A 24,182-nucleotide genomic window follows, 5' to 3' on the forward strand; every position below is an offset into this window, starting at 1 on the left:
ACTTACCTCCTCTCGTCGCACGCGCCGGATGGATTAGCCGCTACTCTGGCCTGATCCAGACCAGAGTGCGGCACCAGAACTTCCGGCGCAGGAGCGAGACGAGGTAAGTTCCGCCCGCTGCCAGCCGCTGAACACTTCATTCCGGAGGGGACAGCGAGGGAGAGAGAGCCCCCTAAGGTGAGGGAAGGGGGGGGGGGGGGGGGAGACGTCCGCCCTTCCCCACTGTGCCCATAGCTCTCTCTCTTCTCTGCGCTGTTCCCCTCCTGCTGGCTGCACGGGCACGCGGCCAGGGGGGGGGGCAGCGGGCGGCCAGGCTCGGGCAGATGCCCGGTTTTGCCATATGTGCGGACGCCCATGATAGAGACACGTAGAGGGCGCACTTCTGCTGCATAGACTGCTCCCGACTGACGGAAGTGCGGGAACCCGGTATTAGAGCTGCGGGAAGGCTGAGGACGACTGCATCGGAGTGTATGGGGCTGGAAGAAGTCCCGGGTATGTATAAAACGCTTTGTATTATCCAGCTCCTAGTACATTTTAAGCAATAGTAAAATATCAGTAATAGTTATGAAAATTGGCACGCTAAAGTAGTCAAATATTAATTAGTACAATATCCGTAATTACTGATGTTTTATTACAACTAAACCTAATCCTACTCTTATACAGAACCTTCCCAATTTTATCTTAACCCCTCCTCCTGACACCTAACCTTAACTACCCCTCCTAACACAAATCCACTTTTAAAAGAAAACAAAAACCCTGAAAATACCAGAGCTACTCCATGAACTATAATATTTACAATTTATTGGGCACCCAAAATTCTGGGCACCTGTAGTAAATGGACAATTTGGGCACTTTCATTGGCACAATAAAAGTGCCCAAATTGTCCATTTACTACAGGTGCCCAAATTTCCTGTTTCCACCGCTAAGTGCCTGTCACAAGAGATACACAGGAGTCATGTCAAGGGTGCATTTACATCAAGTGTTCTGGTACAGTACAATCACACAGCTATGGGCTGCAATGGTCTTATTCACATCAGTGCATTAGTATAGCATTGTCAGGTTCTGTTGTAATGATGCGAGCTGAGCGCTACAGGATATAAGCACTTTACAAGTGAATAGTGAGATGCAGTGCATTTCCAGGAAAATGCTCATGTTGAAATCCATTGCAATATGCCACACACAAATCAGTGAATTCAGTAAAGACATTTAACTTAACAGAAGGCATTTGTGCTTATTCATGTTGGAGTTAGCATAGGATGTCTCCCCTGATGCATGATTGCTGAATATGCAAGTTGTCCCTGAAAGGCAAAAGGCACCACTAGAATGCAATGTGTCAGCTTGTTAATAGTACAGACTCACAATAAGCCAACATGCATACAGACTGTTTCAGATTGGTTGGTCCTCATCAGTGCATGGCATGGTGTAATGTGTCTTATGTGGTAGGACTAAAACACCCAGCAACTGAATCCATTGCCCAGCAAGCTTATGGTGAACCAGAACTCCTAGGAGTAAGGGGGTAAGGTAAAAAGGACCAAAAAGCCCTCTCGTTAAAGTTGCTATGCTAAAAATGCCTTTTAACCTCATTGGCATTATTTCCAGATTTTAGGTTCTGAAAGTGTGCATTTTTTTTCACAAGCTGTTATGCTAGATTTACATAATGGAATTTTAACAACTCATCCTCCAGGATGGCTAATACATGAGAGGAAGCCTGCTCCACCCACCAAAGGAAACACCTCCAAATTAATCAATTAGACAGGCCCCATAAATCCTCCCCTGCCTTCACCTCGTCAGTTTTAGTGTGTTTCCCACACCGAAGGATAGCACATGAGGCAGGACTTTACCTGTCTCCCATCATTCTTGGCCTCCTTCCCTGGCAGCGGATGGGACTGCGTGAGGAGCTCTCCCCGCTCCGGGTGGCTGCAGAGGGATCTCTTGTGTCCTGGAGTGGTGGCGGCCTGGACGGAGCGTCTACGCTGACTGTATCCGCAGGCGGACTGGCTACTGGGAAGCGAAGGTTTGCGGACACGCGCGAGGAAAGCCGCGTGATACTCCAGTCGTGGAGACCGGGGGTGGCGTGATGACGCATTTCCGCTTAAAGCGGGAGTTGTTTTCAGCGTTCCTCCGCCATTGCTTCTCAGCGGCAGAGCGGAGCAGAGGGAAGGCATGGAGCAGTCAGACGCCTTACCCTCTGAGCCCAGCGGACCCCCCTTCAGTCACCTCACAAGCGACAGGACAGGTGAGAAGTGGACAGACAGAGGCTCTTTTTTGTAAGGCATTGCCACAGTCTGTCCACGAGAAATTCATCTTTGAGTGTGATAATGCTGGGCAGTACCTGTTAGCCTATATTGGGTATGTGGGTCATCACAGGTTACTGAAAGAAATGTATATGTTGTTATGTTTTGCAGACTGTCCCTTTGCCACCTGAGGACTCTAGCCAACCTCAGAAGGCTGCTGACAAGGCCGGGCGCTGCAAACAGTGTGATGTTAAACTAGCCAAATCAGGGTCTAGATCACATTGTGAGAAATATTTAAAGTCAAACCCTACCCCTAAAACTCCAGACCCCACTATAGTTATGATGAACTTAATGGAGTCTATGCAGAAAGACTTTTTGTCCACATTTAAAACTTTTAGATCTGTTATGTCCTCACCGACTCTATGTACGGTACCTCAGTTACCTACACCTGTCGTGCCGACTCTTCCTACCCAATCAGAAACTCTGCGCACTCCTCAACCCCCTTTCCCCCCCCCCTCCTCCTACTGGTGTACCGGCTGCCCCTCCTGGGGTCCACTCAAAGCCCGGCACTCAGGATGTGGCAATCTCTTCCTCAGTGGAGGATTCTTTAGAGGAGGGTGAGGAAAGGAGTAAACCTGACTCGGACTTGGAAAATTTAGAAGATATTCCTCAGAAATCTTCTAAATACCTTTTCAATGCAGGGGGGACTGCGGAACGGCTTAAGGCGATATGAGGCGGAGCAACTAGCTGAGCCAGCGGCTTCATCATCAGCAAGAGATGATATTTATGCAGGGTTGGAGTGTTTAGGGGGTAGAGGCTTTCCGATACACCCGGCTATTCAGAAAATTATTTTAGCCCAGTGGAGAGACCCGGAGAAAAGACTTTATATTACCAGATCCTTTAAGCATAGATTCCGCTTTAAAGAGGAGGACATTGCTTTATGAGAAAAATGCCCTAGACTGGATGCTGCTTAATCACAATATTCCAAAAATACTGATTTGTCTTTTGAGGCCAGAGCTTTGGCCTTAATCAATACAGCAAGGCGAGCGTTATGGTTAAATACCTGGGAGGGTGACTTGGTTTCTAAACAGAAATTATGTTCGATAAAATTTGATGGTGACCTCTTGTTTGGTAAAGGATAGACAATATTCTAGAGAGGTCTTCTGAGAAGGGAAAAAAATTCCCGGACAAGGGGAAAAAACATTCCTTTCGTAAGAACTTTCAGGGCAAAAGGCAGTTTGCCCAAAAAGATACAAAGTATCAATCCCCGAGAAAGAGGTGGACGTATAACTCAGCAAAATCGAGAACCCCCTTTCTGTTTAACAAACCAGCCACTTCAAATGCAACAAAATGTAATTTCCCGGGTTCCAACGACCCAATGCAAAAAGGAGTTTTTACTCCAGGGTCTTCATGATCAAAAAGCCTTCGGGCAAATACAGAATGATCTTAAACCTCAAACATTTGAACCCATTTATTCAGGAAAAGAAATTCTGCAGGGAGAATATCTTCACAATAAAAAATTTAATCCCAAAGGATGCCTTTATGGCAACGCTAGACATCCAGGACGCATATTTGCATGTGCCGATACACCCGGCGTATCGTTTCCTAAGGTTTGCGATACGAGTGGGGGATACAATTCACCACTACCAGTATCGGGTCCTTCCATTCAGGATCTCGTCCGCTCCCCGCATGTTTACAAAGATCATGGCAGAGGTGACATCATTTTTGCATCTGCAGAGGGTTCAAATAATACCATATTTGGACGATTGGTTGATGATAGCGGATTCTACTCTGACTCTTCTGCTTCATATAGATCTAACTATACATTACCTCTCCCAGTTGGTCTGGCTAGTGAACTACGTCAAGTCAATGTTGATCCCTGCCCAGAAAGTTACATTTCTGGGATTCTGGGTAGATTCCATGAGGGAAATGTTTTCATTGCCAGAGGACAAGCAACTGAATCTAATTCTCAAGATACAGGACTTCAGGGCCCAGTCAAGAGTATCCCTGAGGGAGACTCTATCACTGTTGGGCCTAATGACGTCCACAATTCCAGGGATAGTCTGGGCACAGTTTCATTCCCGTATCCTTCAGGTATGGTTCCTGACGGTTTCGGACAAGTCCAAGGAGAGTCTGGATCAATCCTGTGCACTCCCACCCTCTGTAATCTCGTCCCTTCTGTGGTGGGAGAAGGTGACAAACCTCAACCAGGGTCGCCTCTGGAATCCTCCGGTCTTGAAGAGAATTTATACGGATGCCAGTCTGGGGAGCTCATTTAGATCATTTACAAGTACAAGGACAATGGTCCCCGGAGATTCAGGCAAAATCTTCAAATTTCAGGGAGCTTTTTGCAGTAAAATTGTCACTGCTGGAGTTCTCCCAGCCATACAAGATTGTCACGTGGACATACTGACCGACAATATAGTAACTGTATCCTACATTCAAAAACAGGGAGGAACGAGATCAAAGGATCTAAGGGATTTAGCGCTCCAAATTCTACAAATAGCGGAAGAAAAATTTCAGGACGATCTCGGCGGTGCATATAAAGGGCTAGCTAAATATTTTAGCGGATCGACTAAGTAGATAACCATGCGCAGAAGCAGAATGGTCTCTCAACCAAGAAGTGTTCGACCAGTTAATAGCTCATTGGGGACAGCCGAGTGTGGATCCATTTGCGTCACCATAAAATGCGAAAGTCAAAACTTTCTTTTCCCTTCATCCCTCATCCAGTCTGTCGCACCTGGATGCTCTGGGGGTACCATGGCCGAAAGGACTTCTATATGCTTTCCCTCCCTTCAACTTGATAGTGAGAGCATTGAAGAAAATAGAGCAGGAATCAGCTCTAGTAATTTTTGTAGCCCCCACTGGCTAAAAATAAAAAGCATGCTTTTCGAAAATACTTCATCTATATCTATAGGGACCGTTGTTTCTACTTCCCAGGATGGACCTTTTGTTACAGGCAAAATCTTTACACCCGAACCCCCAGAAATTTTCCCTAGCGGCCTTGCTCTTGAGCGGGAATCCGTGAAGTTAAGAGGATTCTCAGAAAGAGTCATTTCCACTTTAGTCAATTGCTGTAAGTTGACTACAAGGAAGATTTATTGTAAAGTTTGGAGAGTATTTTCTTCTTGGAAACGAAAAAAGGAGCATAAAAGAAACCACACTACCTATTATTTTGGATTTTTTGCAAGATGGTGTTGATTTAGGTCTTGCTACCAGTACCCTAAGAGTCCAGGTTGCGGCTCTATCCTTTTTGTCCTAAATTGAAACTAGCCAAGGAACAGGCAGTTATTGATTTCCTGAAAGCAGTATCCAGATCAAAGCCGATCCCGTCAAAGCTAATACCTCCCTGGGATCTAAGTTAGTTTTGAATTATTTAACTGATTCTTCTCTTGAACCACTCAATTCAATTTCGTTAAAATGGCTAACTTTTAAAAACCACTTTCTTAGTTGCTATAACGTCAGCACGTAGAGTGGGGGACATTCAAGCCCTTTCAATTAAATACCCGTATATATCGGTATTCCCAGACAGGATAGTCTTCAAAACAGATCCCACTTATCTGCCTAAGGTCTCCTCTGTATTTCACAGATCTCAAGATATTATTATTCCCTCTTTCTGTGATCCACCTTCCAATCAGAAAGAGGCAAAATTTAACAGACTAGATGTCAGGAGAATTCTTCTTTCTTACCTGGAGACTACAAAATCTTTCAGAAGGTGAAATCACCTCTTCGTAGCCTTTGCAGGCTCAAGGAAAGGACTACAGGTCTCAAAGAATACTATCAAATAGATGAAGAAAAATGGAAGCTGGCACTGCTGCAGGTGGTCAATTTAATATCGTAATAGTGTAACAAACATGCAAGTTACAAATGATGAAGCACATACCCTGTGAGAAGAGGCATAGGTGGTGGTGGGTGCTGGGCACTGATGCCTGACGGCCGTTTCGCGCTAAGTAGCGCTTCTACGCCTGCAGTGCCAACCTTCTGCTTCCCTTTACTTCTTATTCAAAGAATACTATAGCAAGATGGATTAGGGAGATTATTACTTTAGCCTATAGCAATGCAGGGCAATCCATCCCTCAAACTGTAAATGTACACTCCACTAGATCCCTCGCCACTTCTTGGGCTGAAAGGTCACGGGCTTCCTTAGAGCAAATATGTAAAGGAGCGACCTGGTCTGGTCATCAGACTTTTGTGAAAGCATTATAGAGTGGATCTATTGTCAAGTCAAGACTTATCTTTTGGGGAGAAAAGTTCTACAAAACCTCATCCCTCCCTAAGGTAACCTTATTAAACTTCTCGTTGGTCTCTCATGTATTAGCCATCCTGGAGGATGAGTTGTTAAAACCCTGTTAGAACTTACCGGTAGCGGTATTTCAACGAATCCTCCAGGATGGCTACCTTAGTTCCCTCCCTATCTGGGGGATTATAAAATTTAGTAAAAGGGTTAATATAACTATGAATAATTGCATGTTTTCCTCTTCCTGTTGGATCCTTCTAAGTGGTACTCTATAATAACTGACGAGGTGAAGGCAGGGGAGGATTTATGGGGCCTGTCTAATTGATTAATTTGGAGGTGTTTCCTTTGGTGGGTGGAGCAGGCTTCCTCTCATGTATTAGCCATCCTGGAGGATTCGTTGAAATACCGCTACCGGTAAGTTCTAACAGGGTTTTCTGACAGATTTACTGTCAGGTTATTTCCAACATATCTGATTTCCAATTGATTTTTTGAACAATTTTCCATTCACTTCCATGAAAAATTGATCAGAAATTAGATCGGGCATGTTGGAAATCGATGTGACTTTAAAAACTGTCAGAAAATTGCAACGTGTGTACCTAGAAGTAGACCCTAAAAATCATATTGCTAGATGGATCTGTGGCAGCCCTGAACATTGCTCACCTCCCATGGCTCTATCTCTGGTTACTGCTCTGAGCTGCAGACTTTCGGCCCGAGCCTGACTCGGGATTACCGCTAAGGAGTTAACAAGCAAACCCCCAAATAGATTTGCTCCTGACCATTTCACGGAACTCTGCATTCATAACACCAGAGCGTGTGGGCTTCAGCGATGGATCCATGTGGCGTAACATTGGTGAACCCCCTTTTTACCCCCAGTTGTGCCCCACCCAGGTACTTTTTCATGCCACCCGGCTGGAAAATATTTATGGTGAGAACACTGGGGACAAGCCTCACTGGTTTTCAGGATAATAAAGCAAATCAGTGGCAGTTTACTTGACGACACCAAACCCTGAAATCTTATTTGATCCATGACTTGGCTGTCTGCATTATCAGGTAACCTTGAAGTAAGCTGTAGTTTTCAGCCTTGTTTAGTTGGAGCCATTTGCTGACTTCATATAGTAAACATGAAGAGTTTTTTCCAAAGACAAACTACTGTATATACGCCGACCCATGTATAAGCCGAGGAACCCACTTTTACCTCAGAAACCAGGAAAAGCCCCCTCTACAGTAGCCAGATGTGCCCCCAGTACAAGTCAGTCCACTTCCCCATAACCAGATGTGCCCCAAGAATGATACAGCTGTATCAAGATGACATCATAGATATGAGACAGAGATTGCCACAGGAAGAATGGATACAGCCTTATGGTGGCCATTAGATTGACCAACAGATAGAGCCAGATAGATCCCTCTCTGATCAGAGAGGGATCGTATGGCTGCCTTTACTGCAAACAGATTGTGAAATCATTTCAGCATGAAACCGATCACAATCTGTGAAACTACTGCTGCCGCCCGCATACATACATTACCTGATCCGGCTGGCGCGAGTCCCCCGGTCTCCGCTGTCTTCTCCACGCTCGGCTCCAGCTCCACTGAACTTCCTATCCAGGGAAGTTTAAACAGTAGAGGGCGCTCTGTTTAAAACTTTCTGCCAGGACAGGAAAAAGTGAAGCCTGCCGGACTCTGAGCCCAGCGGTGACAGCGAGGATACGCACCGGCGGAACAGGTCATGTATTGCATTGGTCGTTCGAACGTCGCTATCGACGCACTCCCGACCCGCTGGCGATCGAGAGACATCTTCCACGGGGACGGGAACAATCGATTTCGGTCGGAAATAGATAGTTCTGTCAATGTTTGCACAATGATTTCATAACAGCAGTAGAATTGTTAGGTGTATGGGCCCCTTTAGACTACCCCACAAGAGTAGATCATTTCTGTAAATAAACGTCTTAAAAGCAACTAACCATACAGCTAAATGATGCATTGAGAAAACACAAGATGTTATTATTTTATTACAAAACAAAAATCACATGTACACAAAATACTTCTTTGCAGATCACAGCTTCTGTACTGGCCTCCACCCTAGGAAATTAAACAGAAGGAAATGGTTGATACCCAGTACAGGAAGAAGACTCATAACTTGCTCACGAGTAGCAATGGAGGTGGCTGTGTGTGAGGAATGCACAAGCCCGGCATTTCTGTATGCTATTGTGCGGAGCCCATTTATGGACCGTGAATAAAATGCCTAGTCAGTCATTACTGCATGGGTAGTTTAGTAAACTACCCATGTAGTAATGACTGAACAATTGATGTGGTGCCACCTACTGGTTATGGTAGGTAGCGCTTTTGTTTTAGTTTACCAATTCAGGCCTGCTGCAGTATAAGGGCTCGTTTCCACTATCGCGAATCCGCATGCGTCCAACGCATGCGGATTCGCACATGGTATGAAAGTGAATGGGCCTGTTTCCACAGTTGCGTTGGTGATGTGCGTTTTTTTGAGCGGTGAAAAAAACGCACAAAAGAGCCAACGAATTCGCCTGAGAGTGGAATGCATGCGAATCGCATGCAATGTATTTAATAGGGAAATCGCATGCGTTTTTCCCATGCGTTTTTTGCCGCAAATTCGCATAGGTACCGATGTAAATTCACACAGGCAGTGACATGGTTAAAATCGCATATACCCTCACCTATGCGAATTCGTATGCGAATTCGCGGCAAACGCACGGGGAATCGCATCCGCAAGTGATTTCATCAGCGGTGGAATCCAGGCGATTCTGCACCGCAACAGTGGAAACGAGCCCTAAAGGCAATAAAGCATATTGCTTTCTTTCAAGATTCTTTTAAAGTAAAATTGAAGACATGGAAAAAAAAAAAAGTGACTCATATGGAGAGGGAAGGCCTCATATTGAGCTGTCCTCGTCTCCTTGTTTCAGCGCTGCCCCTCTACACGTGTTTGACCAGTTGGTCAGGGACTCTTTAGAGTTTTAATAAAAGGGCGAAGGGGAAAAAAAAAATGATTTCTCTAGGTATCAGTAATTATAACGTATTAAATGCAATCCTTGCTTTGATCTTTGCTTTTGCAGAGCTGTCTAATGGCTTTGGCCAGAAGACATGGTCTTTAGTCACACGGCCTTGAATGAGTTTACTCCGAGGCGGTTTCCACCGGCTGCTGTTTGTGATAAGTTTCCGATTGCTAGCAAAACGCAAGGACTTTGGGTCCATGATGTAAATTGCTTGTTGCATTTTTCGGTGCTTATGTAGGAGGCATTGGGGTGCAGGAAAAAAAAAAATTGTGATAGTATGCAGTTTTCTTAGACAATGTAATGTTTACCTGCATTTTACTCTGTTGCAAATCTCTTCCACCATTAAACTAGTCAGATTTCGCAATAATCACGATGACAGTGCATGTGTTGGCTATACAGAATTGCAATGGTGATCGTAATTAGTAGAAAACTGCTCTTACAGAGCATGCATAAGTTTACGAATTGCATATGTGTTGCGAGTGTGTGGTTGAAGACAGAGTGACTGCCAGATGAAGCTATTACACTGCTCTGCAGTCAAAAGAACAAGGTACCAAAGCTCAAAATGTTTTGAAAAAGATGGGGGGGGGGGGGGGGGGGGGGAGGTATATACTACCACCTCTACTGATGCCCACTGTAGCTCACCTACAAGCCCCTGGGGATCCTCTTTCGGTTGGCTAGGCTTACTGCGCAGGCGCCAGCTGGACCGTGTCCTACAGCATGAGCCTGTGGCTGGGAGCAACAATCAAAAGGACAGACCCTGCTTCACATTCAGTAGAAAAAGTTTATTAACCTGCTGGGCGGTCTGGACGAGCTCAGCTCGTCCAGTACCGCCGGAGCCTGCCGCTCAGGCCCTGCTGGGCCGATTTGGCTCAAATAAAAAGCAGCACACGCAGCCGGCACTTTGCCAGCCGCGTGTGCTGCCTGATCGCCGCCGCTCTGCGGCGATCCGCCGCGAGCAGCGGCGAAAGAGGGTCCCCCCAGCCGCCTGAGCCCAGCGTAGCCGGAACAAAAAGTTCCGGCCAGCGCTAAGGGCTGGATCGGAGGCGGCTGACGTCAGGACGTCGGCTGACGTCGATGACGTCACTCCGCTCGTCGCTATGGCGACGATGTAAGCAAAACAAGGAAGGCCGCTCATTGCGGCCTTCCTTGTTTATTCTGGGCGCCGGAGGCGATCGGAAGAACGCCTCCGGAGCGCCCTCTAGTGGGCTTTCATGCAGCCAACTTTCAGTTGGCTGCATGAAATAGTTTTTTTTTTATTAAAAAAAAAACCCTCCCGCAGCCTGCCTGGCGATCTTAATAGAACGCCAGGCAGGTTAAAGCATGAAAAACATCACTGCATAAGCACCATAGTGTTACTTTAAAATCATACTTCACTGCTGGTGTAAACAAGCGCAGCCGGCTGGGCTCACACATGCACCTTCCACTTGTATCACATCAGTCACACCCGGGATCCCTTCACTCATCCACTGTATAGCAGGGGACTATCTATAAGTACAGCAAGCCAGAGTTCAGCAAAATTCCAAGCAAGGAGATGTAACAAACCCTGCATAGGGCTTAGCAAAGCCAGTAGAAGCACATGCAGGTCACAGAGGGCGAGGGTAAAGCATGGATTCATAAAGCCTGAAGCATGGAATTGCAATAAACCAGCTTGAATCTGCCTCACTGAGGCTCTCACCACTCAAGAACAGTTTCTGGTCATCTCCCATCTACTGTATCAGGAACATGGCAGTCTCTTAGCAGGCAGCTTTCACTCCCCTGGGCAGGCAGGGTCCTGGGTGTCTCATGCAGCTGATGGAAAGCGTGTGCACACGTGTTTTGCCACCGTGTTTCGCCTTCACCACGCGTATCGGCCGCTTCCGGCCTTAATCATGCAATCACATGATTAAGGCCGGAAGCGGCCGATACGCGTGGTGAAGGCGTTCTTCACTGACTACCAAGTGCTGCCCGACCACACACCCTGCATGAGGGCTCTTTCACATTAGGGCAGACTTTCTGCGTTAACGCAAACGGAAGCCGTTTGCGTTAACCAAGGTAAGATGAAAGTCCATAGACTTTCATTTTACCTTTCACACTCGACGCTGCGTTTCGATGCGTTGCGGTTCCGACGCACCCGGGCGCAGTTTTTCCTCCAACGCACCCGCGAGCCGGCGGTTTCCGTCGGGTTTAATTACCAGCTACCGCCGCTGATTGCGTCGCACCGCAGATACCCGACGGCACGCCGCAGGCAGACAACGCGTGCAGGAGAACGGCTCCTGTTCGCGTTGTCAGATGTGAAAGAGCCCTGAAGCCTACCATGGAGCCTGGCGCCGGCTGACCATGTGGGAGGACATACAAGAGAAGGTCTGTGTGGCTGGAGAGATCACTGGCTGGCAAAACACGTGTGCACACGCTTTCCATCAGCTGCATGAGACACCCAGGACCCTGCCTGCCCTGCTGAGCATGTGGACTGCCCAGGGGAGTGAAAGCTGCCTGCTAAGAGACTGCCATGTTCCTGATACAGTAGATGGGAGATGACCAGAAACTGTTCCTGAGTGGTGAGAGCCTCAGTGAGGCAGATTCAAGCTGGTTTATTGCAATTCCATGCTTCAGGCTTTATGAATCCATGCTTTACCCTCGCCCTCTGTGACCTGCATGTGCTTCTACTGGCTTTGCTAAGCCCTATGCAGGGTTTGTTACATCTCCTTGCTTGGAATTTTGCTGAACTCTGGCTTGCTGTACTTATAGATAGTCCCCTGCTATACAGTGGATGAGTGAAGGGATCCCGGGTGTGACTGATGTGATACAAGTGGAAGGTGCATGTGTGAGCCCAGCCGGCTGCGCTTGTTTACACCAGCAGTGAAGTATGATTTTAAAGTAACACTATGGTGCTTATGCAGTGATGTTTTTCATGCTTTAATAAACTTTTTCTACTGAATGTGAAGCAGGGTCTGTCCTTTTGATTGTTGTTTCTGGTTTAGCCATTGCCAGCCCCATGCTCCCACGATATTGTGGTATTCATAGTTCAATACCTGTGAGTTCCAGGAACTAGTTTTTTCTTGTTGTGGCTGGGAACACACTGACATACGCAGGTGCAGTGTGCTCCCGGCCACGAGTACGCTATAGGACATGCACAGCCCGGCCTGTGCAGTAAACCTGGCCAACCGAAAGAGGATCCCCCGGGGGACTTTTATGTGAGCTACAGGGGCCAGATAGAACAGGGGGAGCGGTGGGCAACAGCACAAGTGGTAGTATATGCCTGCTGCCCCCGTTTCTCAAAACATTTTGAGCTCTGGTAACGTTTAAGCACTAATGCATCGGACTTTAAGTAGGCTCTCCCAAGCATTCACATGGACTAAATAAAGTATTTGTTTACTTGGAACTTATTCCTACGTAATGAAAGAAAAAAAGTTGACCATTCATGGAATTCTTCAAAAACCAAACAAGATATGTATAAAACTGCTTTTTGCTGTCTCCTGCTTGAACCTAGAAGCCAAATGGTAATCCACTAGGTGCAACAACTTTGGATGGCACAATCCCATCAATCCAGGCAAAAAAAAATACAAAATTCAGTGCAAACCTTACACATTATTTTAATATGTTTCAGGACTAATGCTGGGAAAACTTTTTTTCACCCAATTTCCCGTGCAATCGATAGTACAAATCAAATCTCAACCAAAAAGCAACAGTAATTTTATTGTCCGCCTGCTACACACACGTGTACATTTTCTGTTCCATTTTTACTATGTTCTAGACTAATTATGCCCACTATTGACACTGCACTCGGATATGGCCCCCTGAACACCTCTATATCATACACATAATCGAGCCGCGTCAATTGCGCCAACACACGATAAGATAAGTCATTTTGACCATTTTCAACATGCCTGATACTATTTAGATTGAGAACACACTCGATTCTGCCCATAAAATTGCTGAAGTGTGCTGAAAAATGCTTCAGAGTTTGGTTGCGATTTGATCTGTACTATCGATTGCACGGGAAAATCGGGTGAAAAAACATAACCTTTGTTCCCAGCATAAGACAGTCCCCCTATCAAGATAATGTGTGGATGTAGAAAAACGCCCTACAGCTGGTGCACTCCTGTCAGCAATGTGCACCGGTCTGGCAGACACAGCAGAAAATAAAAGCACAACTAAACAGAGGAATCTGGAGGCTGTCATATTTATTTCCTTTTAAACAATACAGATTACCTGACTGTCCTGAGCCTTAAGTTAGTGATACTCTTATGGTGCCCATACATAGGAATGGTAAGATTAGATGAAAAAAATTGTACCATATATGGGCATCATTAGGGCCCTTTTCCACTTTGTGTGAATTTGCAGTGTTTCCGTTGCATAAAAAACAAAAACAAAAAAAAAAACTCCATCTAATTGAGAATCAAGGCAAAAATCAGTGATTCTCATTCAAGTGAATGAGAATGCTTTCTTCAAAACTACAGCTGAGGAGTAGTTAGTGGAAAAAAGCCCTAAAGGCTCATACACACATCAGACCATAGTCTTTGGATAAATGAAAGATCACAGACCAATTTTACCCCTTTCCATGTAGTATGATAGTCATACTCTACACAGTCTATTCTATGGAGCTGATCTCCCCATCAGACAGAAATCTTTGCAAGATGCTGCACACAAAGATGCTGTAGACATTCAAAAGATCAGTATCTGAATGCATTTTGCAGGAACGGATCTTTTGCATAGTCTATGAGATCTGCAGATCATACACACCTTGTTTAACAGACATTCATCTGCAGATCAGATCCACCAGGATGGATTTTCAGATCTGCAGATGATTGTCTGATCTGCAGATGAATGTCAGCTAAACAAGTTGTGTATGATGATCTGCAGATCTCATAGACTATGAATGCAATTTGCAGGAACGGATCTTTAGCCCAATCTACACGATATGATTCTTTATACGATTCGATTACGATTCTATTTATGATCTGATTAAATCCGACATGCTAGATCTGGATTCGATTCAATTCGATTTGCCATTGTTTTGCAATGGCAAATTGAATAGAATCCCGATCGAACATGTAGGATTTAATCGGATCGTAAATAGAATCGTAATCAAATCGTATAAAGAATCGTATCGTGTAGATTGGGCTTTTGGCAGGAAAAGATCTTTTGCAGATACTGATTTTTTGTGTCTGTACAGCATCTTGCAAAGATTTTTTTCTGATGGGGGAGTTCAGCTCCATATAGACTGTAGGTATGAGTGATTCTCTGCGTTCCCAGCCGCTATATCACCCTCTATGCTGCTATAGCGTATAGGTTATACGCTATAGCAGCATAGAGGGCGATTATAGTGGCTGGGAACGCGGAGAATCACTCGCGTTCCCAGGCTGTTACCGAACCCGGAAGTAGCCGCCGGCGGGGACAGGAGGATCGGAGCGAGGGCACCATACAGCTTCAGGGGGCTAAGGGGTGCCCCAGGTGAGTAAATTTTGTTTTTTTGACTCAAGTATCCCTTTAAAATTGTCATAAAAAAATAAAAAAAAAATTTAAAAAAAGGGAAATATATGCTTTAGATTTTTGTGACGCTAGGTGATACGATAAAATAGGCAGTCAGAGTAGGATGCATTTGTCCTTTGGCAATGTACATCAGGAGGTCATATATAAACTGTACTGGAAGGAGAGGACCTGGACCCAGCCAGGTTTGGCATCAGAGAGCTGCCAGAACACTTACACGAGTTCAGGAGGCTGAGGGGGAAGGTGGAGGCTGTTCCTTGTTCTTGGAGCATTTCTTCTTACATTCCTCACACTTGTGGTGACAGTGGTGATGTCTGAGGCATAGAAGGGACATGGTTAGGACAGGGCACATAGAGACATCAATTTTCACACACTACTCATCAGAAACGCAACAGCACCGTGCGACAGGTTGTCTTTAGCTCAAGCTTTAGTCTTCTGTGTAATGCCATGTTTATCCTGCTCGGAGGAAAGCACTGGTCACTTTAAGGCCTTGTTCACTTTATAGTCAGCGCTACCGTGAGCACTGAACGATTGAGAGTTTAAGTGCTTTTCCCTGCGCTTTGAATATCACTTTTCTAAGCGCTTTTACAGAGATTCATTTTTTCACTTCCGGATGTCAGGAAGTGAACTCTTTCACCCACAAATGAACAAATACAATGGCCTCAATTCACTAAGATCATGCTGGAGATAATAAGGCAAGAGAAAAACTTACCTCCACACGGTGACAGAGCTATCTTATCTCTTCATTCTTTAAGTTACCTCCTCTGTAATTATTTTCACACGCAGTTAATTAACAGCCTGTCTTTAACTTAAAGAGAATCTGTATTGTTAAAATCGCTCAAAAGTAAACATACCAGTGCGTTAGGGGACATCTCCTATTACCCTCTGTCACAATTTCACCGCTCCCCGCCGCATTAAAAGTGGTTAAAAACAGTTTTTAAAAGTTTGTTTGTAAACAAACAAAATGGCCACCAAAACAGGAAGTAGGTTGATGTACAGTATGTCCACACATAGAAAAATACATCCATACACAAGCAGGCTGTATACAGCATTCCTTTTGAATCTCAAGAGATCATTTGTGTGTTTCTTTCCCCCATGCACTGAAGTTTCAGGCTGCTCTTTTCTTCCTGCAAACAGCTTTGCCCTTGTTTGTAATTCCTCAGTATGTGAAAGCCCAGCCAGCTCAGAGGACGATTTATCCAGCTTGTAAAAGATAAGAGAGAAGCTGCTCTAATCTAAATAACACACAGGCAGTGTGCAGAGAGGGGCCTGGAAGGGTGAGTTCATAGCAGAACCACAACACTGAAGAACTTGGCAGCCTTCCAGACACAGGCCGACAAGTCTGACAGGGGAAAGATACATTGATTTATTACAGAGACTGTGATAGTATAAAGTGCTGCAGTTAGCCAGAACACATTAGAATAGCTTTTGGAACTTGTAGGATGATAAAAAACAGGATGCAATTTTTGTTACGGAGTCTCTTTAACTTTAAGAGTTAACTTTAGGTTTGCCTGAGGAGGTAAAAACTGTTTCCTGAATACTACATGCCTCATCACCATGGTGATAATGATAACTATAGAAACGTTATTAAAGACAGGAGAGAAGCTTAGTGAATTGAGGCCATTGTTTATAGAAGCACTTAGGAAATCGCTATGCAAAGTGCTTTTTCAAGCGCTTTGCGATTTCCCTATACCTTCCATTGAGCCAAAGCGTTCAGAAAAAAAATGGTACATGTAGCGCGTTTGCGATTTCAATGAAATCAAAATGCTTAAATGTGAACACTCTCATAGGGAATCATTGCACAAGCACTTTTGGGGCAATTTCTAAAATTCCCAGCACTTTAAACCCACAAACGCTCATAGTGTGAACAAACCCTTAGGGCCCTTTTTCACAGGCGGCTGAACTGCTCAGTGAGCAGTTACAAGCAGTTGTGAGTTTGAGAGGCTTTTCACTGCCCATCAACTGACAGTGGAAAAGGGCTCTTAGTAGCCACGTTGGCTTTCATTTCCTTTTCATATGCTGTACACACACACACAATCATTTTTAAGGTCTCATGGTAGAACAAAAAAAATTCTCTTCAGTTCCTAAACCTAGGTAAATACAGCCTCTGATAATCACACAACATACTGCTATGTAACGAAGACAAAATGCAGAAATATTATGGACATACTTTCCTCTTCCATAGGAGGTATGTAACAGCCAGGGCTGCTAATCAAAAGCTTTTAACTGATCATTAGCAAGTATGACCACCTTTATAACAGTAGATGTTTTGGCAATTTGCTGGTCATTCAAGTATGTGTTAAAGAACAAGTGACACCCATGCTAACCTAGAAATAAAATAAAAAAATGTAGATAAATACTACTTCTACTTACATAATAGATGTATTGTGCTATACACATAATGAGTCCTGTGAATTTTATAAAGGAAGAAAAAAAAAAAAGCAGAAAATCCTATTCTAGGCAGTGGCCATCTTTCCAAGCTAATGCTGACATCATATCCTGACTCTTGTTTTCCCCCCTCCCTTCTCTTGCACAGTGTGTATTCATTAGCTGCCCTCCTCCCAGAGTCTTCAGACACTCCCACTGAGGTGTATACTAACAACTGCACTGTCTTTTTTATTTACACATCCAATCACTGAGTCACCTCAGCCTTGCTTGTAAACACAAGTAATCAGTGGGTGTTTCTGATAAGCAGCCAGGCAGGGAAATAAATGGAAGAGGAGGATTATAGATAAAGAACTCCCAGCATTCAACTCTTTTACACTAGGGCCAGTGCTCCTAAAGTACGTGATAACTACAAACCATAACAGCAGAAAAAAGTTTTGCATGCAGGATTAGCATCTTTATCACTTAATACACTGACCAGTTGCTGTTTCATTTGATTTTTATGGTGACAATACCGCTTTAACACAATACAGAGGAGGAAAGACATTAGCAATTATCTTACAGGACAACTGTACTGAGAGGTATATGGAGGCTGCCATATTTTATTCCCTTTAAACAATACCAGTTGCCTGGCTATTTAGCGGATCTTCTGTCTCTAATACTTTTAGCCACAGACCCTGAACAAGCATGCAGCAGATCAGGGGTTTCTGACATTTTTGTGAGATCTGACAAGATTGACTGCATTCTGGTTTCTGGTGTGATTCAGATACTACTGCAGCCAAATAGATCAGCAGGGCTGACAAGCAACTGGTATTGCTTAAAGGGAAATGAATATGGCAGCCTCCATATACCTCTCACACTACAGTTGTCCTTTAAATGAACAATTGTTGCGGACCATTAATTTGGGAAGAATTCTAAGGTTATTTCTAAACATTTTGGAGTCCATCAGTATAAAGTTAGAAAGCTTATATTTGCCAGGATGACTTGGATTCCCCTCACTCTACCCAGCAGGGTCCTGGCATCTTTATCGCGATACCCCTTGTATGTGATAAAATCTAATGTTCACAATAATTGCTACCCGGCAGGGGAAAGCATTTGTCACATAACTCATTCTTAAAATGAACCTCCAGACTAAAAATCTACTCAGCAGCATGGAAAAGGCTTGGTGTTTCTTCAACAGTTTCACAGCATCAGAACTGTTTTTCTTACCCAAGACTCATTTTTGGCTACACAGAAAAAAAAAACTGCCTGGGCATTTTCCCCTGATGCTGTGCAAAGCATGATGGGATTTCTGATGTCGTTCTGCTGTTTTGGTGCAATTTTTTTTTTTTTTTTTTTTTTTAGTTGTGAATTTGAGATTTAAAGCCTAGCACGCACAGCTGGGAGGGGTGATCGGGACACAGGACAGTTGGAACAGTTTCTCATGCTCCTAAAACACTCTGCCTCTATATATTTGTTGCATACTACCCCTCCTCTTGTTCCCCCCCCCCCCCCCCATTACCTTTACATTGTAAGCTCGCAAGGGCAGGGCTCTCTCCGTGTCTTGGAAATCATTATACATTTTATTCATCATGTTACTTTTATCACTGTCATTACCAATTCTATATTGTGTATCATTCTTTGTATTTTGTCACCAATTATCCATCTTGTATATTGGTGTACACCATTGTCTGTATGTAGGCAGAGGCGCTGAGTGTCGTTTGTTTTGCTCGATGCTGTAACTCCTTTTTCTATTGCCTGAGGAAGCGACGCTGACCCGTGAAACGCGTTGCTTTGTTTTATCTGGAGTTCGTTAATAAATAGACTGAATGTACAGTCGTGTTGTGTCTGCTTGGAGTGGGTAAGTCCACCACTGCCTCCTCTAATTACCAAGTTTTGGCTTTTAAGCTCCTTTAAAACCCCTTTTATCCTTTTGGCGCCTCTGAACTCTCTTATATAATACAGGATCTTCTCAAAAAATTAGCATATTGTGATAAAGTTCATTATTTTCTATATTGTACTGATAAATATTAGACTTTCATATATTTTAGATTTAAATACACACAACTGAAGTAGTTCAAGCCTTTTATTGTTTTAATATTGATGATTTTGGCATACAGCTCATGAAAACCAAAATGTCTTATCTCAAAAAATTAGCATATTTCATCCGACCAATAAAAGAAAAGTGTTTTTGAAACAAAAAAAGTCAACCTTTAAATAATTATGTTCAGTTATGCACTCAATACTTGGTCGGGAATCCTTTTGCAGAAATGACTGCTTCAATGCGGTGTGGCATGGAGGCAATCAGCCTGTGGCACTGCTCAGGTGTTATGGAGGCCCAGGATGCTTCGATAGCGGCCTTTCTCAACTTTCTCTTCACAATATCCCACAGATTCTCTATGGGGTTTAGGTCAGGAGAGTTGGCAGCCCAATTGAGCACAATATTACCATGGTCAGTAAACCATTTACCAGTGGTTTTGGCACTGTCAGCAGGTGCCAGGTCGTGCTGAAAAATGAAATCTTCATCTCCATAAAGCTTTTCAGCAGATGGAAGCATGAACCCACTTTTGAACCAGAAACAGTGGCAGAAGTGCCTGGGCTACAGAGAAGCAGCACTGGACTGTTGCTCAGTGGTCCAAAGTACTTTTTTCGGATGAAAGCAACTTTTGCATGTCATTTGGAAATCAAGGTGCCAGAGTCTGGAGGAAGACTGGGGAGAGGGAAATGCCAAAATGCCTGAAGTCCAGTGTCAAGTACCCAAAGTCAGTGATGGTCTGGGGTGCCATGTCAGCTGCTGGTGTTGGTCCACTGTGTTTTATCAAGGGCAGGGTCAATGCAGCTAGCTATCAGGAGATTTTGGAGCACTTCATGCTTCCATCTGCTGAAAAGCTTTGTGGAGATGAAGATTTCATTTTCCAGCCAAAACCACTGGTAAATGATTTACTGACCATGGTATTACTGTGCTCAATTGGCCTGTCAACTCTCCTGACCTGAACCCCATAGAGAATCTGTGGGATATTATGAAGAGAAGGTTGAGAGACGCAAGACCCAACACACTGGATGAGCTTAAGGCCGCTATCGAAGCATCCTGGGCCTCCATAACACCTGAGCAGTGCCACGCCGCATTGAAGCAGTCATTTCTGCAAAAGGATTCCCGACCAAGTATTGAGTGCATAACTGAACATAATTATTTAAAGGTTGACTTTTTTTGTTTTAAAAACACTTTTCTTTTATTGGTCGATGAAATATGCTAATTTTTTGAGATAGGAAATTTTGGTTTTCATGAGCTGTATGCCAAAATCATCAATATTAAAACAATAAAAGGCTTGAACTACTTCAGTTGTGTGTATTTGAATCTAAAATATATGAAAGTCTAATGTGTATCAGTACATTACAGAAAAAAAATGAACTTTATCAGAATATGCTAATTTTTTGAGAAGATCCTGTATTGTCTGTATTATGTACCCCATGTTTGTTTCTTACTTTGTACAGCGCCACAGAATGTTGGCGCTTTATAAATCAATAATCATAATGCTCCCTGTCACCTCCTTTCAACCAAAAATATGGCTGCCCCCATGAAATCACAAACATTTGCCTGTTCTTGTAAAACAGGGTGGTTAAGAGATTATATTACACATCTATTTTAATTAACATAACTAATGTAACTTAATGACAGTATGTTTAGGCTGAAGTTCCCCTTTAAGTTATTTACAACTTTCAATAGGTGTTTACTCAGTACAAGCACAATAGATTTCTATTTTTCTCTACACCAAAAGCTAAGCATAGAATCTACCTTTTTCCCCAAAATCCAGGACCGAATCCATTAGCAATGCCAGGGACAAACCCAACTTCGAACATCTTGTCTACGCCAGTGTGGTGAAGGGAGTTGTGAAACTTCTTCTGGCAGGTGCCAATATATGAAACCTTTCCGATCATGAATCCAAGCACACCGGCCACTGCATGATAGAAGGCATTACTTTATTATGCTTTTGTCCAGTCATTCCATAGAGCCAAGTCTGACACATTCATCTGAGGCCTCATTCACAGTGCGACGTTGCGGAGCTGCATTATAAACTCTTATAACGCAGCTTACCGCATGGCAATGCTACTCCTATGGGACGTTCACAGTGCGAAGTTAGTGTCACATTGTAACGTGTAGTGTTATGGTAACTCGCTGCTTGCAGTCAGTTACCTCTAAACGCACACGATACCAGGTACAGGAAAGCATACTTTTCATTGCCTGTATGCTTCACTGTACCTACTGTATGGGAGGGTAATGCAGCGTTAATGTGCATTATCACCTTTTTTTGTGTTGCATTGTAATGCTGCGTTGTGACCAACATCACATTACAATGCAACATCCCACTGTGAATGAGGCCTAAAAGCTGCCCCTAACAGATGCACTTTAGGGGCTTCTTAGGAGATTAGATATGTCATGCATGACATTCTAGTCCAGGCCCCTAACCCTCCCACCAATCACTTAGTGGTCATTATTTACTCTATAGTAGTGTGCGCTTCACATAGTGGTAATCATTAACAAAATAGTTTCCTCACTCCCTTGTTTACACATCTCCCTCATTTGCTTAGTATTATGCGATTGTTATAACACTACGTGAACACAAGGCAGGGCACTTGGCTCCAGAGGACAGCTGAGCTAATCAGGACATTTCAGTGCCAAGGCATTTGGGTACCAGGCACCTGAGGCATCCAAATACTGATCTTAGCAGTCCCCATACTGATAAGGAACTACTGAAATTTCCAAGACTTAGCAATTTCAAGGTAGGTTAGAGTTAAAGGGAACCTTAACTGATAGTGATATGGATGTTTCCTGTTAAACAATACCAGTTGCCTGGCAGTCCAGCTGATCTCTGTGGCTGCAATAGTGGCTGAATCACACCCTGAAACAAGCATGCAGCTAATCCAGTCTGACTTCAGTCAGAGCACCTTATCTGCATGCTTGTTCAGGGGCTGTGGCTAAAAGTATTAGAGACACAGGATCAGCAGGAGAGTCAGGCAACTGGTAATATTTTGTTTCAATTGTTTTTATTGAAAAGTTTTATAAGTGTTACAGTTCAATTTTCAACAAGAACAAGTCTCAACAACGGTGAACAGAAACAGCATAAAAAATTTTACAGTCAACTCATCTTTAGTTTGAGCGAATGAAAGCCAGTATAACACTAGTAATGTCAACATACTAATCTGAGGGTAGAACAACTATTACAATTAGTAATCAGATAAGGAATTCCTAAACGCTATCGTGCAGGATAGTCCATCTACCAACTCTAACCCGTAAGGGGTCGGGAGAGGACTAGTCTATCATACCTGTCCAGTACCTATAGCTATGAAACCTAAGCTCCAGCGAGATAGGTTTTGCTAATTTCCTAGCATAAGCTAGGGTCAGCTCAATAGGTTCTAGTTGCGTTAGTAAGTGCCAACGTGTGTAATAGGAAGAGGAGTATATTCGCATATTGTTGAGTTTACAGACTTATGCAAGTAAACATCTAGTGTCTTAACATCTACAATGCCGTCGTAAGCAGAGGCAAGTTGAAAGATAAACCGTGATTATGTGGAGATTAGAAGAAAGTAGAATGGGAGAGAGTTAGGAAGAAGAGGGGAGGGACAGTAGAAGAGGGTTCCAGGGACGAGGACTGCCATCCTTGCTTGTGCATGAAACCATAATCAGATCATTGGTTGTGCACCATAGCTATTTGTTCAGGAGTTAATAAGTAAGCTATCAATTGATCCCAAATTTTATGGAATTTTTTCATGCTATCATTCATACGGGCCCTCAATTTCTCAAAGAACAAGATATTTCCAAGCCTATTTTTGACTGTCTCAAACGAGAGGGATTGAGTATTCCAAGCCGCTGCTATTTTAATTTTGGTTACTGTGAAGATGTAGTTAATGAGAGCATTTTGGGCCGGGGAGAGGGATGGGTATATTTTAAAAGGAAAAATCCATATCCTTCTCAGTTTAGGTTCCCTTTAAGCCCCATGCACACACAACTGCGGTCTTTTATGCACCACAATTATCAAACAACTTTTGTTGTTAAACAACCCAAAAAAAAAAAAAAGTTGCTTGCTATTCACACAATTGTTACGAAGGAATACTGTAAAGGGGGGGGGGGGTTGGGGGGAAAAGGAGTTGAACTTACCCAGGGCTTCTAATGGTCCCCCGCAGACATTGGGTGCCCACGCAGCCACTTACTGATGCTCCGGCCCCGCCTCTGGTTCACTTCTGGAATTTCAGACTTTAAAGTCTGCAAAACCACTGCGCCTGCACTGCCGTGTCCTCGCTCCCGCTGTTGTCACCAGGAGCATACTGCGCAGGCACAGACCATACTGGGCCTGTGCAGTGCGCTCCTGGTGACATCAGCGGGAGCGAGGACCAGGTAATGCAGGCGCAGTGGTTTTCAGACTTTAAAGTCTGAAATTCCAGAAGTGAACCGGAGCATCGGTGAGTGGCTGCGCGGCACAGGAGGTCTGTGGGGGACCATTAGAAGCCCCGGGTAAGTTCAACTCATTTTCCCCCGACTCCCCTACAGTGTTCCTTTAAGACTGATAAGACGTCAATCCAACAGTTGGATTGACGTCTTATCAGTTGTGTGAACAATAGCAAGCAACTTTTGGGGGGGCACTCCTGACCCCCCCCCTTTCCTAAACAAAATCACAGTATTAGCTCTTTACTGGTCCTGTGCTATCACTTAAATAGATGCTTTGAATAGTGGTAACCATTAACAAAACTGTTCAGCACCCCTTTCTTGCACCTCTGACACAGTGGTTCTCTTTGGCAGGTTTTAAAGCAGCGTATCAATTGTTAAAACTTGCACTGGGGCCGATAGCTCCTTAACTACATCACTGCTTC

General features: G+C 44.1%; 1 protein-coding gene across 2 annotated transcripts in view; it reads right to left on the reverse strand.

Annotated features, from left to right (window-relative positions):
- Nucleotides 1-8,459: 8,459 nt before the first annotated feature.
- The window catches only part of OCIAD2 (OCIA domain containing 2), a 41,641-nt gene continuing 25,918 nt past the window's right edge, over nucleotides 8,460-24,182 (reverse strand). For both annotated transcript variants that reach the window (XM_068268341.1, XM_068268350.1), the window contains exons 5-7: nucleotides 21,112-21,274; nucleotides 15,172-15,268; nucleotides 8,460-8,547 (exon numbers count right to left, since the gene is read on the reverse strand). In XM_068268341.1, the coding sequence (XP_068124442.1) occupies nucleotides 15,178-15,268; nucleotides 21,112-21,274 (254 nt within the window). In that variant the 3' untranslated portion in view covers nucleotides 8,460-8,547; nucleotides 15,172-15,177. The remainder of the gene's footprint in view (nucleotides 8,548-15,171; nucleotides 15,269-21,111; nucleotides 21,275-24,182) is intronic.

The sequence above is a fragment of the Hyperolius riggenbachi genome, chromosome 1 (genome assembly GCF_040937935.1).
Source record: "Hyperolius riggenbachi isolate aHypRig1 chromosome 1, aHypRig1.pri, whole genome shotgun sequence".
Classification (NCBI taxonomy): Eukaryota; Metazoa; Chordata; class Amphibia; order Anura; family Hyperoliidae; genus Hyperolius; species Hyperolius riggenbachi.